Below are 24,157 nucleotides of genomic sequence, written 5' to 3' on the forward strand. Positions count from 1 at the left end.
CCCCTAACCTTATTAAATGTGTCATCTTTCACATCAAATTCTTACTTTGTTTCAATTAATTCAGTTAGAATAATAATAAGTTGCTACCATTCAAATGAAATTAGTATTAACAAACTCTATCGTTCCACTGCTGAGGAAACAGAAGCTGCATCTGAAGTGGCATTAGACGCATTTACACAGACAGTTTGATGAAGCTGAGGTGCCATAAATGCATTTACATTGCAAAATTTCAAATGCATAAATAATTTTATAAGATTAACGTTTTACATATTTTTTTAAACATACAAATTGTTGAAAAAAATGCAATGATACTTTTAAATATGACTAAACCACCAGTAGGTGGCGGCAAATGGCTGTTTTAATGAGTGAGTCATTCATTCAAATGGCTGATTCATTCAGAAACGAGGCAAGTGACTGTCGTTATGAATGGGCCACTGAATCATTGACTCTCTCGATTCGCTAAAAAAACTTGGATTCATTAAATAATGAAACACCTCTGTGTGCAGTGTTGCCAACTTAGCAATTTTGTTGCTAAATTTAGCAACTTTTCAGAATACCCTAGCAACTTTTTCTTCCAAAAGCACCTAGCAACAAATTTAGCAATTAAAAAAATTGATTTGGCAACCTTTAGCAACTTTTGATAAGTGACTCAGACAATAAAAAGGCACACATTTTCCAACAAAATTACACAAAAAGAGGCAACCAAAGATGCCTAGCGCTGTGGCTTTGATCGGAACTATTTTCGTCAGCGAAATTGAGCAAAAACAGTCAATATTTTGTCTAAAATCTAAGTCACTTAATTTTAACTTCTTGTTTATTGAAATACTATTGTATAAAACCAGTGTCACATTGCAATCGTGTTGATATTGATATTCGGGGAAATCTATCATGTCCGTATAATGTTGCTTACCTAAATCATATTTTGTAAATATCTTTATTTTTTTCTACTGCAGTATGCATCTATAAATTTCTGTGAGTTACTTTGTGTGTGCTGTCTCTCTCACACACTCACTCAGGCTGTGCAAGCCTCATCTGGCACGACATAAATACATTATCAGTCACCGTTTACACTGAATGAATGTAAAATTAGAATCATACAACGTCATTTAGCAACTTTTAGCAACAAATTGACCTTCCTTTAGCAACTTTCTCTGAAAATTAGTTGGCAACACTGGCTGTGTGTTGCTCGGAGACACACAACCGTTCTGCTGTGGCTTTGATCGGAACTATTTTCGTCAGCGAAATTGAGCAAAAACAGTCAATATTTTGTCTAAAATCTAAGTCACTTAATTTTAACTTCTTGTTTATTGAAATACTATTGTATAAAACCAGTGTCACATTGCAATCGTGTTGATATTGATATTCGGGGAAATCTATCATGTCCGTATAATGTTGCTTACCTAAATCATATTTTGTAAATATCTTTATTTTTTTCTACTGCAGTATGCATCTATAAATTTCTGTGAGTTACTTTGTGTGTGCTGTCTCTCTCACACACTCACTCAGGCTGTGCAAGCCTCATCTGGCACGACATAAATACATTATCAGTCACCGTTTACACTGAATGCAATTAAAATTAGAATCATTCTCACGTGAAACGACATGTTTACACGCGACTGTGAGTGTGCGCGTGGCTGTGACGTCATTGCCTGTGCCGCTGGCAATAAAAGGATCGGCTCTGAATCGGCAAGACGTGAGACTGACCGCCCGCCGGTCATGCGAAAAATCGGCCGATTCCGATCACTGGCCGGTCAATCGGTGTATCTCTATTCAAAAGTAGGGTGAGATTCTTTTTAATTAAAAATAATACGTTTATTCAGCAATTATACATTAAATTAATCAAAAGTGTCAGCAAAAACTTATATTTTCAGAAAATTTGTCTCAATTAAAGGTGGTTCTTTTTGAACTTTTCTATTCATCAAAGAATCCTGAGAATTTTTTTTCTCACAAAAATAGCTGTTTTCAACATTGATAATAAGAAATATTTCTTGAGCAGCAATGATGCTGAAAATTCAGCTTTACATCACAGGAACAACTTAGACAAAAAAACAACAACAATTTAAATAGCAATAATATTTCATTATTTTATTGTATTTTTGATCAAATAAACGCAGCCTTGGTGAGCATAAGAAACATTTTTCAAAAAGACTAAAATAAAAATCTTATTGACTCCAAACTTTTGAACAGTAAAAAATATTTTATATAAAGTATAAAAATTATTTTAAAAAGTCTGCAACAAAGGCTGTATATTAAGCTGTTCAGGATGAATTCATTCAGAATTATTACTTCGCACATCTTTTCATGTGAGATTAATCTAAAAATACTTCTAATGCTTTCAAAGAAAAGTAAAAACACATGGCCACATGTTGCTTTTTTTATTCTCTGAATTGATGGAAATTCTTCAGATTTTTTACATTTTTAAAGAATGTTTTTTTTAGATTAATACTTAAGAATTTTGGTCTGTAATTGGAAATATCTATGTTTTGTAACCACATTGGCATTTACAGTACGTACAGAACATGCCCTAAAAATAAAAATATTTTTTACTATTTTTTCATAAGCACACAACTAAAGGGTGGTTACTTTCACAGCCTTTTTATCAGTGGATGCTAGTGGTAAAAAGAATGTAGGATCAGTACTTCACTAGAACAAAGCCTTCAGGTTTTTATTTGTACAACAGGTTTCGAGAGTAGAGTGCAATGGGATAGTGCAGGCATCATTTATAACAATTGGTATTCATGATATGAATAATAAATTATAGCTGTTTCTTCACTTGTTTTTGCTTATTACTGTCATTACTTATACCTGCCACTGCGAATAATCCAATTGATCATCTGGCCAAAAAAGCATCCATCTTCAAAAGTTTCTGTGAGGGCAATAACCCAAGACTAAACAAAGTGACACACACACACACACGTCATTTTTTTGTTGTTCGTGTCATTTTATTTGCCGTGCCTATCAAGTGTGTCTGCAATAGCATGTATCGCTTTCACGGTGGTAGAGATTGAGCAAAGGTACTGAATTCCCAAAGTTTTCCCTCCTTCCTTTAACACAAGTATCCCAGTAGACCTTGGGTAATTTGAATAAACTGTCCTCCAAAGGTCTGAGAATTCAAGGTCTTCTGAAAGACTCCAGGACACCTTTGCACCACTCCGCCTTGCCCTGCCCCCACATCCAAACAACATGTCTTCTTAAAATATTTAATTGGAAGCAGTAAACCCCTGATTAAATAAAAATGCACTTTGAAGACAGCAATATGAGCTCAGAGAGTAATCTGAGAGAGAGAGAGAGAGAGAGCGAGAGGGAGAGAGAGAGAAAACGGGAGAGTGAGAGAAACCTTCAATTACTGTGCCGAAACCACGTCAAGCTCTTTTTTTTTTTGATTCAATAAAATAGGCCTTACATATTCAGGAGCTGTTTCTGGGACTAATGAGTCCTCTCCTTGAGTGATATTATTCCAGCGGAATGAAGTGGTAGTGTGAGGGAATATTTCAGGAGGTCAGTAGATGCATTTCTAATGGGGTTTAATACTAAACCTGGATTCCCCACGCTCCAATCCTACTGGCAACTATCCCTGATGAGAAAGAATCTTGAGATGGCGTATGAGCTGAACTCCCCAAAGACATGACATACACTATGATCAAAAGTTCTGGGTCAGTAGGATTTAAAAAAAAAAAAAAGTAATCATTTTGTTCAGCAAGGATTAAAAGTGACAGGAAAGACTTTTACTTTGTTACCAAAACCTTCTTAAATCTTAAATCTTAAATAAATGCAGTTGTTTTGATATTTCTATTCAATCAAAGAGTCCTGAAAAAAGGTAACACTGTTTCCACAGAAATATTAAGCAGGACAACTGTTTTCAACATTGATAATAATGTTTATTGAGCATATTATGATTTCTGAATGATCATGTGACGCTAAAGACTGGAGTAATGATACTGAAAATTCAGCTTTGCATCACAGGAATAAATTACATTTATGTTTAATACTGAGAGCTTGTTAGCGAGATGTCATGCAGGAAGGCGGTGAAGTCAAGGTTTCTAGAAATGTGTTGCCAAGTCACAGGACTAATCAAACCGTTAATGCGGAATTTCAAAATGGTTTAAAATCAATCTTCCCACTGGCAGGGTCGGATACATGGGGAACGCTAGGAGTAAGCTTCTAGGACTTTAGCCCTGAACGTTTTCATTCACGTTTTTTTTGTCACTAATAAAATCATTCAGAATGCCATCTGATCTATAAATCAACCTTTTGACTACTGGCATTAAACTAGCTTATTCTGTGACAAAGTTAAAGCTCATTTAAATTACTGTGTGCGCTTTCAGTTCTGCAGACAACCTTTTGACTTTTTGGTCAGATTTGTGCTCCATCTAGATGAAGTACTGAATATTTCAAAGGCATAACTCTGATAAAGCAGAATGTACAATTGCGCTTGAAGAGTTTGCAAATTCAAGACAAGTGACTGACCACTTGCGGTTCCTGCAAGTCTTTTATTAAAACACAATGTCACTACGCAAAATTTGACAGGAACCACTTTTCCCCAGATGCACTGATTTCAACAGCATGCAAATTTCTAAAACCTAAAAACACTCAGTGAGAGCTGACAAAAACTGTCACATACACTACCTTTCAAAAGTTGGGATAATTAAGTTTGCAAAAAAATTCATACTTTTATTCAGCAATAAAGCATTAAATTGACCAAAATACAAAAGACTTTTATTTAGGGGTGCTCCGATCAGGATTTTTGAGGCCGATCACCGATCGCCGATCACAGAAAGCAGTATCTGCCGATACCGATCACCGATACCGATCTTTTTAAAACCTTCTTTTTATCATTAATAACTATTTATAGTGATACTCCAATCAGGGTTTTTAGAGATTTATTCAGGGCCTGAATTTCATTTTTGAAAATGGGGGGAATTCCCCTCTTAGGTGACTTTTGTGAGAGGGGAAGCAGCTTTCACACAGGAGTCCGCTACTGATCTGTGGCTGTTTACCACAAACACAACATTTATCCATTATTCTGTTGGTGAAAATACGTCTCACACAAGGTTTTCAAATTACTTTATAAGTTATTTAATTAAGCAATATGAAGGTGAGTACCTCAAGTTCAGCATTCTAATTATTTCACCCGCGCCGGACAGAGACTGAGACGGTACCGCTGCATGTCGTGCCAAACCTTCTCACGGCTGGCGCGTCATCAGCTTGAGATCGTTTTTTTGAGATCGGCCTTTTTAGAGACCGCCGATCAATCATCCCAAAGCGATTGTTGGCCGATAGTGATCGGTAGCCGGTCAATCGGAGCACCCCTACTTTTATTCCAAATAAATGTTGTTCTTTTGAACTTTATATTCAAAGAAAAAAAAGTATTATGTATTATGTTTGCCTTTCTAATACTAATAATATAAAAGCAATCGTTATAATACTTTTTTGTATACCTTTTAATTCCTTTGTGTTAACAGTTCTGATTATTAGATAGACTTCTATCCGCATTAGACGTGACAGCAAACAATGAAGAGGGAGAATCTGAGCGCTGTGTGCGCAGGCACCTCCATTTTCAGCTCCCTCAAAATAAAAGTCATGCTTCGAACACATCGGCCAAACAGAAAAACTTATCGGCTGATGCCGATATTTGAAAAAATATCACTACTAGTGACAAAGAAGTACCTCAGAGGTCAGGCTCTAGTCTGAAGATCGGGCTTTCGTGGCGTAACCAAGACCCCCCTGCTAGAGCTGAAACGCAGACAGGCTAGAGCATAAAGACCGTCCTGCCGAAAGCGAGCGAGAGCGTGGCAGGGTGACCGGCCTGTCTGTCTGCACCTCTCGCCCTCTCGGTGCCGTCCTTGCATTGACACCGGCAGACACAAACAGCTCCTTAATATTCCCCCGCAGTCCCCTTGTCTCATCCCGTCAGTGTCCTGCTGTCCTCCTGGCCGCGTGGACAAAAGAGACGGGATGTTCCGGGCGGAGGACATGAATCATTATGCTTCCTCTTTCCGGGACCGCTCGCATGTCCATTGATTCTACCGACTTAATTGGCTTTATTAGCCAAGACGGGAAGCCGGTGAGGGGCTTCTGCACCGTCTTCGTCTGCACCCCCCTCTCCTCCTCCATCCTTCCACCCAGTCCTCCTCAGGAGATACCCTGTGTAATTGTTTTCCCTCTATCTTCTATGTCATTGTCGGATGGGTCCAGGGGGATTATTAGTAACCCTGGGTCCTTCAATAATTCATCCTAAGCTATTTATACACAAATGGAGAGTCCTTTAAACTCTCCCTCAGTGAGCTTATCTACTGTTCAGATGGAAAGGGAGAGCGAGAGGGAGAGAGAGAATCCAAAAAGATTGTAAAGGGTGCAGAGAGCGAGTGAGAATGCGAGAGAGAGAGCGATGTGTACCTCTTTTCAGCTGAGACACAATAACCTTTTTCTCCAGTGTTTTCGAGTTTCAAGGTGACGCTGGCGTACTCTCTCCCTTCTCGCCTGCCAACCCAACAAAAGTGCCATCCCGGGAATACGCTCGCTCACACAACGCTCATTAATGGCTTCTAATCTGCCAGCTTTTCTACCCATTTAACACAATTAAGACGTTTACTAAAGCTAACATGGATCGGCAATCAACTCCAAGGACATGCCAAACGCACGTAATAGGATTGGTAAACAGATAATGTTTTATCAAACGCGTGCTCGACATCACTTCCAATGCGAGCACGGCCCAGACAGGAAGTCGGGCTGACTCTCTGCAGGAAAGAGAGCATTATGGCTGCTCTCCTAAAATCCGGCACATGCACACAGACACATGCTGCGCAGGCCCTCGCGGCTGCTTCACGCTGATACCCATGTTCCTCACTCTTTTAAAAAGAGGACAGTTAAGCTGCTCAGGGTGAGGAGGCCCACGGTGGAAAGCGTTTCTACAATCCTCAAAACTCGTAATATTTATCAGTTTGGCAGAGGAACCCAATGCTATCTTTCTCTCCTTGAATAAGTAGGACTGCAGAGCTTCAATTTCATGTCTTTTTTTGTTAATTTAATGCCCTTGGGCAGGGCATCCGAGGTAGTGAAACAGCGTGGGCATGACATGAGAGTAGTTTGCATAGACTAGATCATTTACCTACTAAAAACGGCATTTTTAGTCAGTTATAGTTATCAGTGTCATCAAAGCCTGGGACATTCTTACAAAGCCATAATGTTCCATGTAGAACTATAATGTAGCCTGCTATCTCCAGACAGAATATGTCTGAATCGACAGGGGGTCTCAAGGGAAAACAGAGTCATGAATCGAAACTAATGAAAGATGCTTTGTTAGAAAAGAAACAAAGCAAAAGTGCACTGTGTTTAAGGTAATTTCTTGATGAAGAGATGAAGAATCTAATATCTATGCCAATAAAATTGCAAAAATAATATTTCCCAACAGAATCAAAAATGTATTATTATTTAAAGAAATTAATATAAATTTGAACTTCTAATTTAAGTGAACTTAAAACGATCTTCACATTAACCCATTATAATAAATGTCATATTTTATTTAGATAAAGTTATCACTAAATTCAAATTTAAACAGAGATTAATCCATAAAGCTACAAAAGTTATTGATTTCCTCTTTTTTATTTTACTTTTGATCTTTGATTAACAGACATCACAGCAGCTGGGTTATTAGGTTATTTTGGCTGCTTTAAGAGCTGCTGCTGCTGAACATGACGCGGATCTGACACGCATCGTATTTTCTCACAACTCTTCACCTTTTCTGACCCACTTCAGGTCTTAAAGTCTCTTCTAATGAGCTGCCGAGTTGAATTGGGTGTGTTAGATGAGGGAGACGGTGCTGGGCTGCTCCAGGACAGTTTTGAAAACCACTGCATTTCAGAGACATGTTCTAGGCTACAGCACACACCACCGCATTTGTGCATGCAATTGAAGAACACGTGCTACGAGCACAGTATAACGGCTGACAGGACAGAACAATTAGTTTTTACTGACATATGGCCTGACAACATCTCATCTGACCACAGTTCACTGTTGTTCTACTGATGCTCTTCGTCACCTGTAGCTTTTCCACACTCGTTTGACTAGCGGCTGGAGCTGAGGTGAAGTTGGAGTGCGCACCTGAAAGTCTCCTGTTTGAGGTGGTTGTAAAGGCGTTCTGCATCTAAATAAACGCAATTCTTGTCAAGAAAACAGAGACAGAAGCAGCAGTTGTGAGTGGGGTGGCCAACCCTAGCTCCGCCCCTGCATTAATTGCGTTAAATATTTTTAACTGAATTAAACTGCATTAAACTGAAAAAATGAATCGCCTGCATTAACGCACTAATTTTGACAGCCCTAATATATTTATATATAATATTAATCATATATAAATATGAATATATATATATACATACATGTAAATATTTCTTATACATGTATGTGTGTGCATATACATATAAATATACACAGCACACACACACACACACACACACACACATACATTATGTAAACACAAACTTTTATTTTAGATGTGATTAATCACGATTAAACGATCTGACAGCCCTACCAGTAACACATTCTTTTTGGAGGCTCTTAAAAAGTGGACTTATGAAATGTCTATTTTATCCATTTAGATGAATGGGAATGCCAAATGATCTGAACCCTGCAAGAATAAACAAAAGAGCTCTTTTTTAGCGCCACCCTGGTGGACCCCACTGGCAGTGCATCTTGAAAGGGGAAGGATTGGGCAGTAGATTCACTTGAGATTATGATTTAAAACCTCTGTTAATACGCTTTGCAATGCTGGGAAAGGGCTGGTGGGGTGAGGAATGGGTGATCTCTGGGGCCATTAAATTGCAAATGAGTGATGATGTGCTAGAGAGGCTCCCCCCAGATCACCAGCCACTGCTGCAGACATAAGGGCCTCTCATACACCTCAGCCAACACCAGGCCCAGCTGGGTCTACTGGATGCACAGCCAAAAGCTGCACAGGGTGTCTAGTCTCCCTACACGTCCTCTTTCCAGTCTATGCTTCAAGCTGAAAGTTACTACCCTGAAAGTCATACAAACTCACACTGTATATTCAAAATAAATCCACATCCCCAAAACAAACAGGGTTTTTAATTAATCAGGCTGGCCTGTGAGAATACAACAACAAATGCACACATACAAAACTGCACTGTCAGATCCACACGGGTGCAGGTGGGCTCATTTTTAGCTCCGGACTGACTGTGACCCTGCATTATAAGTTTGTTCTCTGTCTGAGGCCACGATGGCCACAAAATAGTGCTTAAATCTTTAAAAAACGCCACCTATAAATTACTGCTAAGGACAGCGGGGTTAAAGCTTGGTGTGGAAACCGGCCAAGAGCCATCAATCTGCGGTGAGGGTGACATCTGTCTCAGGGACTCCCCTGTTCTCTCTTTCTCCCCGCTCCCTTACTCTTTTATCCAGCCCCCCTTCCTCGCCATCCATCTTTATCGTGCTGTCTCATGCTTTCTTGCAAATGAAAGATCCCCCCACTAAACCCAAACATATTATCCTGAAGATCCTTGAGTTTAGTCCCAGCAGCATTCATCTGACCTCCACTCTCTCTCTCTCAAAAAAACAAAAACAAAAAACAATAAAGCCATAACTTGTTCATATATTCACCTAATTCCCAAAACAAACCTTAAAAGATACCTGCAATTGTCCAGCTCTCTCACCTCCATTTGAAAAGCAAACTCCATGCACTTTTAATTCATGGGATGAAATGAGAAGTGCGAGAACCTGACAAGTCGGGTCCTTTTTTTTTTTTTTTTTTAGCCCGACCCTGAACTCCATAAGACTGAATTTTTTTTAGTTCCTGATAGACTGAAAAGACAGGCAAAACAACAACTTTTTTTTTATTTCTAAACAGCCTGCAAGATTTCCTAAGGTCTGCTTTAGCCATTTTAACCTTACGTTAACGGTCTTTCAGGTACCATAGCTTTAAGTACAGCTGGGTGATAAATAATATCGAGATTGCAATAAAATGTATGTCTAACGACGATAAGCTCTGGGCATTTTTACTCCATATGGATTAATCTAACAGCCAATCACACAGCAGAAATAAACATAATAAGTCTGCATGTTCTGTGTGTCTATGTGTGTAGCATAGTTTCATCTACTACACAAACTCTCACAGTGTTTTCAGGAGAGTCCACATGAACTTCATCTCCAGAGCTGATCTAGAGTTCACTTCACAAGCACTTCACTGCTTCATTTCAGAAAAAACTACTGTCAAATACACACTGAAATGCAAAGGTCTTACTACAACCCGCTAAAATAAAAGTATGTTTTACTTATTTACAGAAATATATTACTATTGTATACTAAAATGTACTTCTCAAAGTAACAATTATAATATTCTTATTTTTAAGGAATATAATACAACCAAGACATTCTTTCATCCATATTTTGATTTATACAGTTCTGTTTTGCAGCATATTATTTGACAAAATAATTGTTTTGTTGTAAATTAAGTTATATTTTCATTTGATTGCATTTTAAAAGATTGATTAAATTGTAAAAGTTTTATTAATTCATTTCATTAGACACCATTTTTGATGATAAACTTGTATTAGACACAGAATCCAGAAAAAAATCAAATGGAAAACACAGAACGTAGGGAAAAATAAAATGGATTTCAGCCATATTGTGTGATATGGAAAACAAAATATTGTGATAATATTTTTGGCTATATCACCCAGCCCTAGCAAAAGCTTTAAAAAAACAAAAACGCATAGACAAAAAGGTTCAGTCCGGTTGGTCTTTAAACATCTTAAGCCGAAAGCATTTCAGACCAATAAATATCATGACATTAAAATCCTATTTACATGCAATAACACTGAGTGGGAAAATCACTAATGAGGATTTATTTGTTAACAATGCCTCAATAAAAAAAATCGTAGTCCCCTATGAATAACGAATAGACTGTTTCAGTAGACGTCAAGCTAATTATAATCTCATAATGGTTTAATAGGGGGTTGTTCCAGAGTCATTACGTGTTTTTCTTAGGGTACGTGATCATCGTCAAAATCACTAGAAATACACAGCTTATTTTAAATGCTACACATATACACGTACGCATGTACTGCGTATATACCGCATGCATAAACATTGCAATCTCCACGTGCTGGAGTCGCCGGTATCATATCACCATCTCGATCTGCTCTGCCTCTGACTGCAGACAAAGCATATCCACCCTCACATATCCCACAATGCCCTCCTGCTTCTCTAGAAACGACTAGTTTCCACACATCCTCTGTTTTATATCAAACCCTGCATGATAAATCTCAATACAGCTCAGCACAAGATGGTACATTAGCATAGGTATGAGAACACCTTGTGTCTGCACAGACGTACTCTGTGGTAAGTTCTCCAAATAATACAAAATACAGACGGATGGTTGTTCTGACATGTAGCTCACAAAACAGCAGTTCTTAATGCACTGTTGTTTCTGTCAAAAAGAAAAGACTAATTATGCTTAATATAGCTAATATATTTGACTATTCAATATGACAAAAACAAATGTTGGTTCAGTCATGTATAATAAGATGAGAAAATATAATAAACGCCAGCTGAAACCAAGTACCAGGATGTTTTTAGTTACCACATACGCTTAAATAAATACACACGCAGGCTGTTGTTTACACGGAAATGGTGGTTGAGTGTTGAATAAAATAAAGAACCATTACGGCCCCGTAACTCTGCCACACTGTGTGTGCACTCATGCTATCACTGACCCATGGAATATTGTTTCATCTGTTCATCGCAGGATTTTATTTGCATTTCTGTGCATGCACTGCAGGAAGCAGTAGTATTTAGTTTTGTATGTTGGATGAGTCTATAAGTTTAACAGATATTTATTTGTGTGGGAATGTGCTCAGGAGTACATCTCACAGCCTGGCCCACATGTCTGTGAAAGAGATTTTCACAGGATTGGGACAAACATCATTTACAAAGTCACAAAAAGTAAAAAAAAATACAATCAATCTATCAATAACAAATAAAAACGTCTACAAAAAAGTAAAAAAAAAAATTAATAAATAAAAAAATCTGTAAAGCTAAAATGGGTTTTATTTAAAAAGTGCCATTATCAAAAAGGACATACTGAAAATTACACATAATTATGGTAGATGTATATAGGATTTCATTTGATTCCAGGTCCTCTTAAAGAAAATGGTATCACTAGACAAACACATTAAACACACAAGAAGAGCTTTTTTAAATTGGCCTTTCCAAGGGAAAGACGGGACTAGGACAAAACCAAACATACGCAAACAAAACCGAACAAAACCAAACAAAGCAAAGCAAAGCAAAGCAAAGCAAATAAGTGCATGTCACTCTTGCCCTTAGGTGTTCAACATCTGGCTAGACTTGTGCCGGTATTCGGTAATGCGATATATCACGGTAATGAATATGCGGCTAATGTTTTCAGCTACCATTTTTACTCTCAACTCACATTTCTGCAGATCTTTCCTTAAATTCAATGATAAAATGCAAAAAAGGCTGCATGTCTAAAGCTGCTCACAGCCAAACAACCAACAGCCAGTCTAACAACCAGGTTTATTGTCGTTTTACAGCTTCAGTGTAGCCCAATTTACAAACTATTATAAAAAAAAAGACAGAGGGATGATTAACAGTACACAGCCCCTTCATTCCTTTCCAAAATAGTTTGCTCTCTTTTTCTCCTTCTTTGTGCTCGTCTACACCAAAAAGTAATTAAAATGTTGCTTGCTTAAATCAGTCCATACAATGAAAATGATCCAAGTTATTACCTAGGCTTTTGTCTGCTTTTAGTTCTCTACCTAACCATTCTCTGCACACCCTGATAATTAATGGAGTTTGAATACAGCATCATTAGACTAACAAATAGGTAACGCTTCACATAATGAGAAAAAAAGAATTTAAAATGATGTAAAGGGCTCAGACAAAAAGAGCATGCTGGTGTATTTTTAACAAGATGGATGCTGCGCAGATTCTCAGAACGCATCAGGTACGATTAATTTAAAAAATCATTAAATGTTAAATTACACTGACAATGTGGTTGGTGTTATATTTATATTTTGCTCGCAGAGAAGAGAAGTGAAAACAGTTTCTGGAGGAGAAAATAAGCAATCATGGGTCTAAATAGGTTATCGCCTAAAAAAAGCTATAATACCTGAAGAAAATTTCCATTCACCCCAGACTTATGCTACCTGCATGCTTCCCTCTTTGCTCATGGGCAAACACAGAATTTGAACCAATCACCAAATCACGCTAGAGCCACAGGAAATCATGTCAGCTCTGATTAGCTACTGACTGTTCTGAGCTGTGACGTCAAATGCAGCAAACAAGAAAAAAGCAAACATGATTTTAAGAGCCTATATAATGAAATCTATATAATCTAGTTAAATATATAAATGACATAATATTAATATTTTCTGTTTTCAAAAAACAAGTAAAAAAATTGGCTGTATTTTGGGCACACTGCCTAGACAGCAGTGCACATATCACTCCTAAACCCTTTAAATATTTAACACACACACCACAATAACACTTAGATGATGCAACTATAGTTTGAAAACAGAAACTATTAATTTTGCTAGAGTTGTTGTCAGAACACTGCAAGGCTTCGGAGCTTCTCAAATCAAAATTGTGATTCACAGGCAGGGCGAGATAAAACCAGCATGCCGCAGAGGGGGGTGTGGCCTCGGGCTTTTCATCAGCGCAGTTTATATGAAATTACAGCTAAACCTTATAAAACTTTTAAGGCTGAACCCAGTTTAGCCCTGCCTTGCTCTTCGAGTCCCGCTATTTAAGTATATGAAAACACAACAAGGCCATTACGCTGGACATAAATCTTGCAGGATAAAATTTTAGGAAGCCTGCAAAAGCTACGCAGCGTAGCGTATTTGCATAGTTTTCAATTTAGAAACTAAATGGCCTCCGCCAAACGCCATTACTTTTACTTTAAAACTTCCCATGGCCTAACGCAGCACAGCTATCTGACAGAGAGTTATGGTAGATACACATGAAATTCATGAGATGAGTGTTCTGGGATTAGCTGTTGCACATAAACAAGTCTCCAAGCGGTCCGAACGACTGAAAGAACTGAGATGAGTTTCAAAATGCCTCGAGGTGTGAGAAAATGGTTACATTTTGGCCCAATTCAGACAGCACAACAGGGTCACACTAGTCAATAAGGGCCACTGCAAGGTTAGGACTGCCAGACAGGACCTCTATCATGTAGAACTCCAAACCTGCGGTCAACACACGCAGCTTTTCCTTTTCCCTCTTTTTCATCAGCAAGTCATCGTTCACCTTGAGTAACTATCTTTTCTCTTAATGGCCAACCTCTGTGGCGATCGCCTCAAATAACACTGGAAAAAAACAGTTCCGCCACCCTGCTACTGTCTGCCTGAAAAATGGGCCTGCTGTCACGGATGCATATTTACATGCATGTTCGTGTCGCCACTGCTACTTATATTCAATGCAGACGACCTCCGCGATGACATGTCGACTCACTCATAAACAAAGCCGTCGCATCGATCATGTGGCGCAGAAACCGCACTCAAACGGGAGCTTGTTGACACTTTCTCGGCGGGGATGAGGGATCGGAGACTAGAGGCTTGAGAGGATTTGGGATGGGCCGAGGCTCGGAACATCTGCAGATCCAAATGAGCTAGAGAGGAAAAAAAGAGAAACGCTGTGTGTGCAGATGATGCAACAGCAATGCAATAGTGAGTCCAGGACGCGAGCTGAATTAACACCAAGCCGCAGGAGGAAAAACCCAGTGTTTCTCTTTCTCCGGCAAGGACATCCAATTGTCTTTTGGAAAAATCCTGCCCAGAAACTCAGGTTTAGGTTGCCCAGAAACAGAATTTTCTTCCCCGTTAACACAATCTCTCGATAACACATCACCCCAATGGAAAACATTCCTACTCGTATATTTTTCAAGGAGGGCTTGTTTAGACCTTCGAAACACGACTGTTTAGAAAATAAAGACCACCTTGGACATGGATATTTTTAAGTTAGGAATCTTAATCAACTTAATCTTCACTTCTCAAACACAGCTAGCTGTGAGCTGCAGCTAATCAAGACGCTAAGATGTTAACTGTCCCAACTGCAGACTCTGTGGGCTGGGAGAGACAGTCATTCATAGCGGCAATCTCCCCTACGCTAAAAGGCGTGCAAGGAGAACACTTTACGGTCCGCAGCATGTTTCCTGTAGCTGCTGGTGACCGGTACAAATGGCCTCTATTAGCTGTGCTGAGTCACGCAGAGCAGCCAAATGAAAGTGCTGGAGGACTCAAGAACTCAGGCCTGCCCCACGTACCCGGTTTTCTCCATCCAGCTCTTTCACTGTCGACTTCTATTACTCAGTTTAAAACCGAATCCCATTCCTGTGCTAAACTCTCTGTTAGTCTGTTTTCATCCATCTTTTTGTTTTGTTTCTCCTCTTTCTACCACTCTCTTTTTCAATCCATCACTCTCCCGATCTCCGTCCTTTAGCCAGTTTTGCAGCATTTGCCACTTTCTCTCGAGAGACAGGAGTCTAAAGACTAGATAACTGATGTACAGAATCATTACTTTGGCTGCTCAGGCATGAGGATGAATGGAGCCCCCTCCACTCAATGTCTCATTAGAGTCCACTAGGGATATGCCGGTATCAAATTTTCATGTTGCGATTAATTGCTCATGCTTTTATCACGGTATGCGGTATTATCACGATATTGAAATTTAGTTTTAAAAAAAAGTGCTGTCATAATACAGTATAACAGGTTTAATAAAATTTTTCTTATAACAAAAATAACTGAACATTTTGCATTCAAAATTCTGAATAATTTGTAATATATAATTATTCACGGTATTTAGAAGTGCCCACGATAACAATATCGTGCATATTCATTACCGTGATATATCGCATTACCGAATACCGGCACAAGTCTAGAGTCCACACGTAAAATGCATCGTGCTTTATTTAGTCATTGCTCCAGATGCATATCCAGCATGGCTAAATCAAATGTATGCCCGCATGGCACGTCTGCATATCAAAAACAGAGCGCAAACCTAGACCATATGCATGAGAATAATGACTATCAAAAATAGACGGCGTGAATTCAGCAGCACAGTACGAAAACAGTGTCTCCTCCTACGTGCTTCTTTATAGCATCAAACGTGTTCCCTCTCCACCTACACTCATCACAACTTCAAACGCTCATGCTTCTCAACGATGGTCGCTTCTGGTGTTTACCTGTATGATGCAGGATCGTTTTTTAATGATTTTAGAATCTGCTGAAAATGAGAGAGAAACTAAAACTGCACCGCTAGCAATTAAAGGTAGAGTTCACTCAAAAATTTAAATCCGAGTCATCATTTACTCACATTCATTTTGTTCCAAATCTATAGGACTTTCTTTCTTCAGAGGAACATAAAAGGAAAATGTTGGGATCCAAACAACATTGACTTTCATTCTATGGACATTTCTCAAAATAGTTCCACAGAAGACATACAATAAGAAGGTGAGTAAATAATGACAGAATTATTATTTTGTGTCTGGATGTGATCTCGGCAGTCTGGCTCGCCAAACTGCCCCAGTCTGTCATGCCAACATCTAACCAATCATCTGCAAGAAGCAGAAACCGGCTTTAATTGACACCAATATTTGCAGTGAAAAGCCTGAGGTTCTGCCGTTTCCGTTATCCTAATACCCCAACAGAGATCTGCAGACCTGCTCTGAGGACCTCATCTCAGCATGGAGTGTAATGGTAAATCTTGAACGATGTGTGTGGGAGGGTAAGTGAGTGAATAAATGGATGACAAAACCCCTTCCAGCCTGTGAATGGAAAGAGAAATCGCATGATTGGGAGAGGAGAGACGGCGGAGACATGCAGCAGGCTGGATGAGGTGATAACGTGTGAAAAGAGGAAGTGGGTGGAGGTGGAGACGGATGAAGTGCCAAGATGGAGAACTTCCTATAATGATGAAAACAAGACAATGCAATCATGTTAATGACCAAGGAGGGCAGACAACTGTAGGACTAGAGTATTTATCGAGCTTTAACAAATAATCATTTGTTAGGGAGGCACTGTCAGAATACAAAAATACTTTTAGGGGAAGCTTGGTAGCTTTTAGCTCGTCACTGGTGCAGATCCTTTGAAGTCACCATGAAATCAAAATGGACAATTTAAAAAAAAAAAAATTTTTTATATGGCATATTGCAGTGTTTATTTTAAATTATTTATCTGTGCACACCATAATTTTAAATTCATGTGCCCTTATAGTCTTATACCAAAAACATTAACGTTCCTTTCCCCTTGCAACAACATGTCTTCTGTGATGACGTGTACACCGGCACGAGGACGAGACAATAATCCCTCCAATCCAGCAAGCTGTCACTCTGATGTGAGATCGCAGCAATTAGCAAACAATGATCCAATCAATTCTCAGTGGACAAAAATAAGTCCTACCCATTTTTTTTTCTCATTTTGAGAAGCTGTTACACTCAGATATACGTCAGAAGAGGGGGAAAAGATGACAGCAAATTCTTTTTCATGCTGACTTTAAAGGAACAGTTCAACCAAAAATGAAAATTCTGTAATCATTTACTCACACTCATGTCGTTCCAAATCTACATGACTTTCTTTCTTCTGTGGAACTCAAAATAACTTTTGGGTCCTTCTTTTTATGGAAGAAAAAACACTGAGACAAAATATCTTCTTTTATGTTTGACAGAAAAAATGCATGCAGTTTTGGAACAACATGAGGATAAATAAAAGATGACAATTTTTAGGTGAACTATCCCTTTAAGGATACATATTAGCACTGTTTAAGGGTACTGTCCCAGTGACAAGCTGTTATAAATGTACTACTTTTTCTGAAAGTGAAGGAAAAGGTCAGTTTTACAAAACAGCATATTAAGTTCTTGAAGCAACGAGAGCTCCAGAGCGGACAGGCCTCAGCGTACTCCAGGGTACGGCACTGCTGCCAAAGGGAAATGGATTTTGAGAGACACTGACGCCAATGCTTATGTTGTGGAGAGGGAGTGAACGAGTACCTAAATTCAGTTACAACATGGAGCCATGAAGGCCTGACGACCACACTAGTGAATACGGGCCCTGCAGTGGGGGGATGGGTACAAAGGACCATATATTGTAGAAATGAGACAGTTCCTAGAATCAGCTGGCACGACTCCCCATAGTTCACGAGCAACATGATTAACCACCGGACGGGGAGTGCTCCAGCAGTGCTATTAATAAAAGATAACCTCCTACCCTCCGCAGACCCGCTTCTCAAAGCCACATTTTTGCTAGGCACATACAGAGGACAGCTTTGTTTACTACAACAGAGGGACTACATCCCTGGGGCTGGGGTACGCAGCTCTTCCCTCGGCTCCCAGGGACGGATGGGGGAATTAGCCACTGATGTGACCCTAAACAATCTCCTCTGGGTTGGATCAATTAGACAGGCCTGTGAAATAATGACACCCCTGGGAAGATGTTCCTAGGGAGACCCCCTTTGGACCCCTGGCTGAGGGCTCCAGGAATTGATCTTTCCGAACACACCACAGGTACACAGCTTCGGCAGTAATTACCACACTGCAGGAGCAGACGAGCGCACAAACAAGGCACAGTTGTGGCCGAACCTAACCGGAGACGCGAGTTGCTGCGTATGACACCAACTGGCGTGGAGAAGATAAGCAGGAGGTAATTATAGTTCAGCTGCTGTTACTGCTAGAACACACCACACTGAAATGCTATTGTGCGGACTGTCATCATGAATTAATATTTTATTGTGAAGCAATAGAACAGGAACAATCATGACTACACATTCCCAATTAAGAGGTTACTGGACAGACCCTTTCAGCACAGATCCTATCCTTGCTCATAATGTACTCTTTCATTGTCTTGACGGATGCCATTTACCTTTAGTGCCTGCACGATCATACTTAGACAAAAGGCTCAAGAGAATAGGCTACTTGTCTTAGATACTATATGATGGAGTTTTTCTTTTCTTTTTTTGTGCACATAAAAAAAGAAAACTAATTGAAGGAAATGTTTACAGAAGCTAGAGTACACACACATTTGTTTTTCTACTGTGGTGGAGACGGTCTATTGGCTTCTATTGTTTTAATACTGATTTAATAATATTTTCCATCTTTACAAAATCTCAGAAAAGCCTGTAGAACTCAGGCTTTTCTATTCTTGAAGATCTAGTCAGCACAATGTAGGCAAAACCTGAACACACACACACACACAGAGAGAGAGAGAGAGAGAGAGAGAGAGAGGTACTCAGTCTCTGGAAGAAGCATCAATGGAAAATTTTCCATTGAGCTGGACCTCAAGACAGCTTCTACAGGGCTTTTCACACTACGCTTAACCTTGGGTTAACATCTTTCTCAACACCGGCTAAAGGCCAGTTTTAAACCTGGGTTAAGCAAGAGACTTGCAATTTTGGAAGGGGGTTAGCATCACTTTTAACCCTGGGTTATGCAAGAGAAACAATACGTTACACTAACACTAAAACGTTATGGCGAGTTGTTTAGCAACAGACACCAATCATAACCTGCCTCAGTTCTTAACTCATTAAAAATTCGTGCGCTTTGTACAGCCGCTAAAACTTTCACGCGCCGTGTTTAGTCTCCATGTCTAAGGGGAAACAGTTAAAAAATGTCGAACAGCGACGGAAAATGATGAATAGACGATATTATTTTGCTCCACATTGCGACTTTTCACACAGATGAAAAAGCAGTTATTAAACAGTATTTGTCCAACGTTAATATTCAAATAAGAACGTTACAAATGCACAGCGTGCAATCTCAAAACATGACTACCCAAAATTAACAACTAAGCAAGGAAGTATCAACAGCGTGAAACACAGAATACGATACGTCAATTTCAAGTGTGAAAAACCCACCCCCAACCTCAAAATAGGCTCGCGTACCGTACGCCTTCAATCGCTATCTAACAAATTTCGCTTCGTGTTGGTTACGGAACAATTCTAAATCAATACTTAACTTTCGTAGTACACCAATGAATTAACAATTCCCTAACACATATAATATACGGCATTTATATATGCATTAAAAACAGCCAGTACATCCAAGCCTGTCATCCGATTTTATGATGGAAACGGAGGCAAAGCAAATCAAGACATTCTAGTGACAGGAACCGAGTGTGATACGTACCTTTGTGCATGCCAGTGAAGCGGTAGGCTCGCGTAAAAAAAACCGAAGTACCGTACGCCTTCAATCGCTATCTAACAAATTTCGCTTCGTGTTGGTTAAGGAACAATTCTAAATCAATACTTAACTCTCGTAGTACACCAATGAATGAACAATTCCCTAACACATTTAATATATGGCATTTATATATGCATTAAAAACAGCCAGTACATCCAAGCCTGTCATCCGATTTTATGATGGAAACGGAGGCAAAGCAAATCAAGACATTCTAGTGACAGGAACCGAGTGTGATACGTACCTTTGTGCATGCCAGTGAAGCGGTCTTTCAGCACGGTGAGCTCGTAGATCTTGCCAAATTCCTCGAAGAGCGGCCGGAGGTCCTTCTCGTCCAGGTTGCGGGGTATCTGTCCGATGAACAGTTTGATGGCATCGTGGTCCTTCATGGGAATGGTGGCGCAGCTCGCGGGACTGTGCGTGTGGCTTATTCCGTTCATGAGTCCGTTCGTACTGGCCGCTCCTCCGTGCACCGTGGCGTCCACCTGTCCGTTCGTTAAAGTTGCCATATTCACCGCGAGGACTTTCAGCTGCTACACCTTCAGAAGTGTTTCAAACGACGGGATGAGACGTCCTACTCTGGTTTTCGCCGAAAATGTACAGATGCAAACACGTACCATTGAACACAAGTCAAATATCAAACGCGTTTTGGTCGTCCGGGCGGAGGCGTGTTTCCTTGTACGTGCCCCTTACTACTCAATTCATTCATTCATGTAATAAAAACGAGAGAAGAGGGAGAGAGAGAGAGAGAGACCGACCGAGAGCATTCGCTTTACCTCCGTTCCCCTCGCCCCAGCTTCTAGCTACCCTTTTATTTTTTGCATTGAGAAGTCGGTATGGGTGTCCTCCCGGTTTAAACCGACAGGGCTGTCTCAAACGCGCTCAGTGCAGTGGGGAGGAAGAGAAGAAAAAGCAGCTCGCTTTATGTCACACGACGCGCTCTCTCCCCCTCTCATCGTTATACAGAAACATGGTATGTTCCGCCGAAGGAGAGGGACTATAAATAAAGAAAATATCACATTTACACGGCTCTTTGTACGCTGCCTTGTGAATGACGCACCTTAGACTTGTACATAGTGGCATTCAATCTGTTTATTTAAAAAAAAAAAAACATGTATGCATTGTTTTTTTTCAACGCACTTTAATGCATAATGTTCCCCCATGTGCATTTCTCAGGAAAGCATCAAAGGATTCACCAAAATTCGAGGGGATCTAATGGACAGCGCCAGTGCTGAAACACTCGGAAAGTGCAAGGGCAAAAACAGCCTTATGCATGTAACCTCGCCCGCTCGCCGGGATAAATAATTTCAATTTTATCATTATTATTATTTTTTGACTTATCAGTCAAAGAAATACTAAAATGTATTTGTGTTTAATCGATGTCTCTTTTTAAATTTACGAGCTAGAAAGAGGGCTGTGAGCTCCTCCGCGCGGTGTGTACGGGCAGGGAGGCGATACTGTGTGTGCGTGTTCAGGAATGGGTGTAATAAATATACAAATCTGTACAATATTGTTGGTTCCCAAAGAGAAACCTTTAACTCGTTCACACCCAGTGTCCATTCCAGTGAGCATCTCTTTTATCTGAGTGCTTTGTATGGTTTTGGTCAATTGGTGCCATCATAATGCATTTTTTAGATTGGATGGTACTATGTCAATATATGAGTGCTACATATGTGGCTTAATAACCTTATTTTGGAAATAATGCAGAAAAAAATATATCATAGTTTGAATGTTTATAATGTCTTAAAACAACAACAGCTTCTATATTACAATTTAAATACATTAAATTTCAATATATTTTAGCTTTGCCATCACACACTATAATAATGATTTTTCAAATTAATTACAATATAAAATGAAATAAAAATGTAATTTTACAAGAAAATATGACTTCAAAATTTCACTTTTAATTCAACAAGTTACTTCCCGTTTCTTTGTAATTGTAAAGTTTACTAGCAATCTCTAAGTGAAAACTACATTTTAAAATATATTCAAATGGAAAACAGTTATTTTAAATTGTAATAATATTTCACAATATTGCTATTTTTACTGCATTTTGGATCAAATAAATGGAGTCTTGGTGAGCATAATACAAACGTTTGACCCCTGCTATTTTAGATTTTCAAAAAAACAAATTCAAAAACAATTCTCCCCACAAGGTCAAAATTTACTGGTATTACTATACTTGTGGGGACGTTTGGCCCCCCATAACGTAGGAAATTCCAGGACCACACACACACAATCTGGATGTTGCTAGAGTTCAGAATCTATGCCTATTGAAATGGACATTACAAACAGCAATTAAAATCTTATCATAAAACATTTAAAAAAAATTTATTATCATTTATGGCTGCATTTAGAGTAGAATTATAGCATGGTCATATTTTCTGTGTCCCTGTAACATAATTCAAGAGTAATAGGTCAATAGCTGACAGTGGAAATTTTAAGTACTATTAGAGAGATTATTTATAGTCATATATTTTCACTTAGAGCTTACTTTTTATTGTGTCTTTGGATTTCATCAGACAAAAATGCTGTTGCGAATGACTACAGAGCATTTGCTTCAACAATAAACTCTCCTCTTTCACTGAAGCCAAAAACAAAGTGTCTCTTCAATTTAATAACATAACCCCATCAATGAACCTTCAGAGATCTGCTGTTCTTTCTGATCAGGAAAAACAACCTTCATGTAATGAAGACTGACTGAACAGATGTAATGAAGACTGCTTGGAGGTTTGAGTGATGCCTCCAAACATCTAACCTGAGCCCTGAACACCTCTAAAATCCCACTTATCCACGATACGAACCGCTGTTGACAGTCAAAGCGTGTATGCACATGTGCAAACGTTGCATGCAAGTCTCCAATTTCCACACCAGAGCACACAACCACAGCGTTTTTCATGCTGACAATGACACACCACTGTCGAGACCAAAGCACCTGCTTATAATGATGGGGAATTGTAGGCTGCTTCAGAGTTCCTGCTGAGCACGAGGCCCACCGAGAACAACAGGCGTACATGTGTTCAGCACCAGTACAACGGCAGGTAGGAGCACTCAAGCGAACCTAAAGTGGAGGAAAACAACAAGCCACTTTAGAGGAGGCCTTCTGAATGCTTTGAAAAGCCCATGACGTAGCTGTTTAGAACAATGATTCTCAATTGGTTTCGCTTCAAAACTCAGATTTGGCACTGGATATCAAGTGGAGACCCAACATGATACCAAATGTAACATGTAACATGTTCATGCAAAACAAAGGTTCTTTGATGGCATCTACAGTTCCACAAAGAACCTTTAACATCCATTGAACCTTTTCATTGCACAAAAGGTTTTCTGAAAAAAAAGGGGGTTCTTAAAATACGAAGATACCACGGATGTTAAAAGTGCTTCAATGAATTTCACTGTATCCTTGAGTTGGATATATGGTTCTTGGGATATTAAAAAAAGCATCAGTGCGCATGTTTTCTAAAATAAAATAAAATAAAATAAAATAGTACAAAATAAAATAAAATAAAATATAAATAGATACATTACAATAAAAATAAATGCAACATAAAAAAAAATAGAAAAAATAGTTGTTTACACTTTGTACAAAGTGTAAAGTTTTCTATGACGTGTGATTGTAAATTCCTTTTTGGTTCTAAGTGCAACCTTTATTTTTAAAAGTTCACAATAATACAAAAAAATGCAATGCATTGCAGCATGCTATGTTTCTTAGAAGAGCGACTTAATTGCATCTTTCCAAATAAGTAATTTATAGCTCAGCAGCTCTTGTATCTACATTGCATCTCTTATCGTTTCATGTTCCAAAGGTCAACTGGGCAAATATTAAAACACAGTATAATCTTGTATGTGTTTGGCCTTAATGATGCGATTTAAAAATGTTGGATGCGGTCCAAAGTAGCATTAAAAAGGAAACGAAATACACTCCGTGGCCCTCTCACCTACCGCTCTCAA

General features: G+C 39.1%; 1 protein-coding gene across 1 annotated transcript in view; it reads right to left on the reverse strand.

Annotated features, from left to right (window-relative positions):
• LOC107754641 (CUGBP Elav-like family member 4) overlaps positions 1-21,079 on the reverse strand; it is a 90,497-nt gene extending 69,418 nt beyond the window's left edge. Inside the window, exon 1 of the mRNA XM_016571180.1 lies at positions 20,448-21,079. Coding sequence (XP_016426666.1) covers positions 20,448-20,712 — 265 coding nt within the window. The 5' untranslated portion in view covers positions 20,713-21,079. The remainder of the gene's footprint in view (positions 1-20,447) is intronic.
• Positions 21,080-24,157: the final 3,078 nt, after the last annotated feature.

The sequence above is a fragment of the Sinocyclocheilus rhinocerous genome, unplaced genomic scaffold (genome assembly GCF_001515625.1).
Source record: "Sinocyclocheilus rhinocerous isolate Xijiao unplaced genomic scaffold, SAMN03320098_v1.1 scaffold1373, whole genome shotgun sequence".
Lineage (NCBI taxonomy): Eukaryota > Metazoa > Chordata > Actinopteri > Cypriniformes > Cyprinidae > Sinocyclocheilus > Sinocyclocheilus rhinocerous.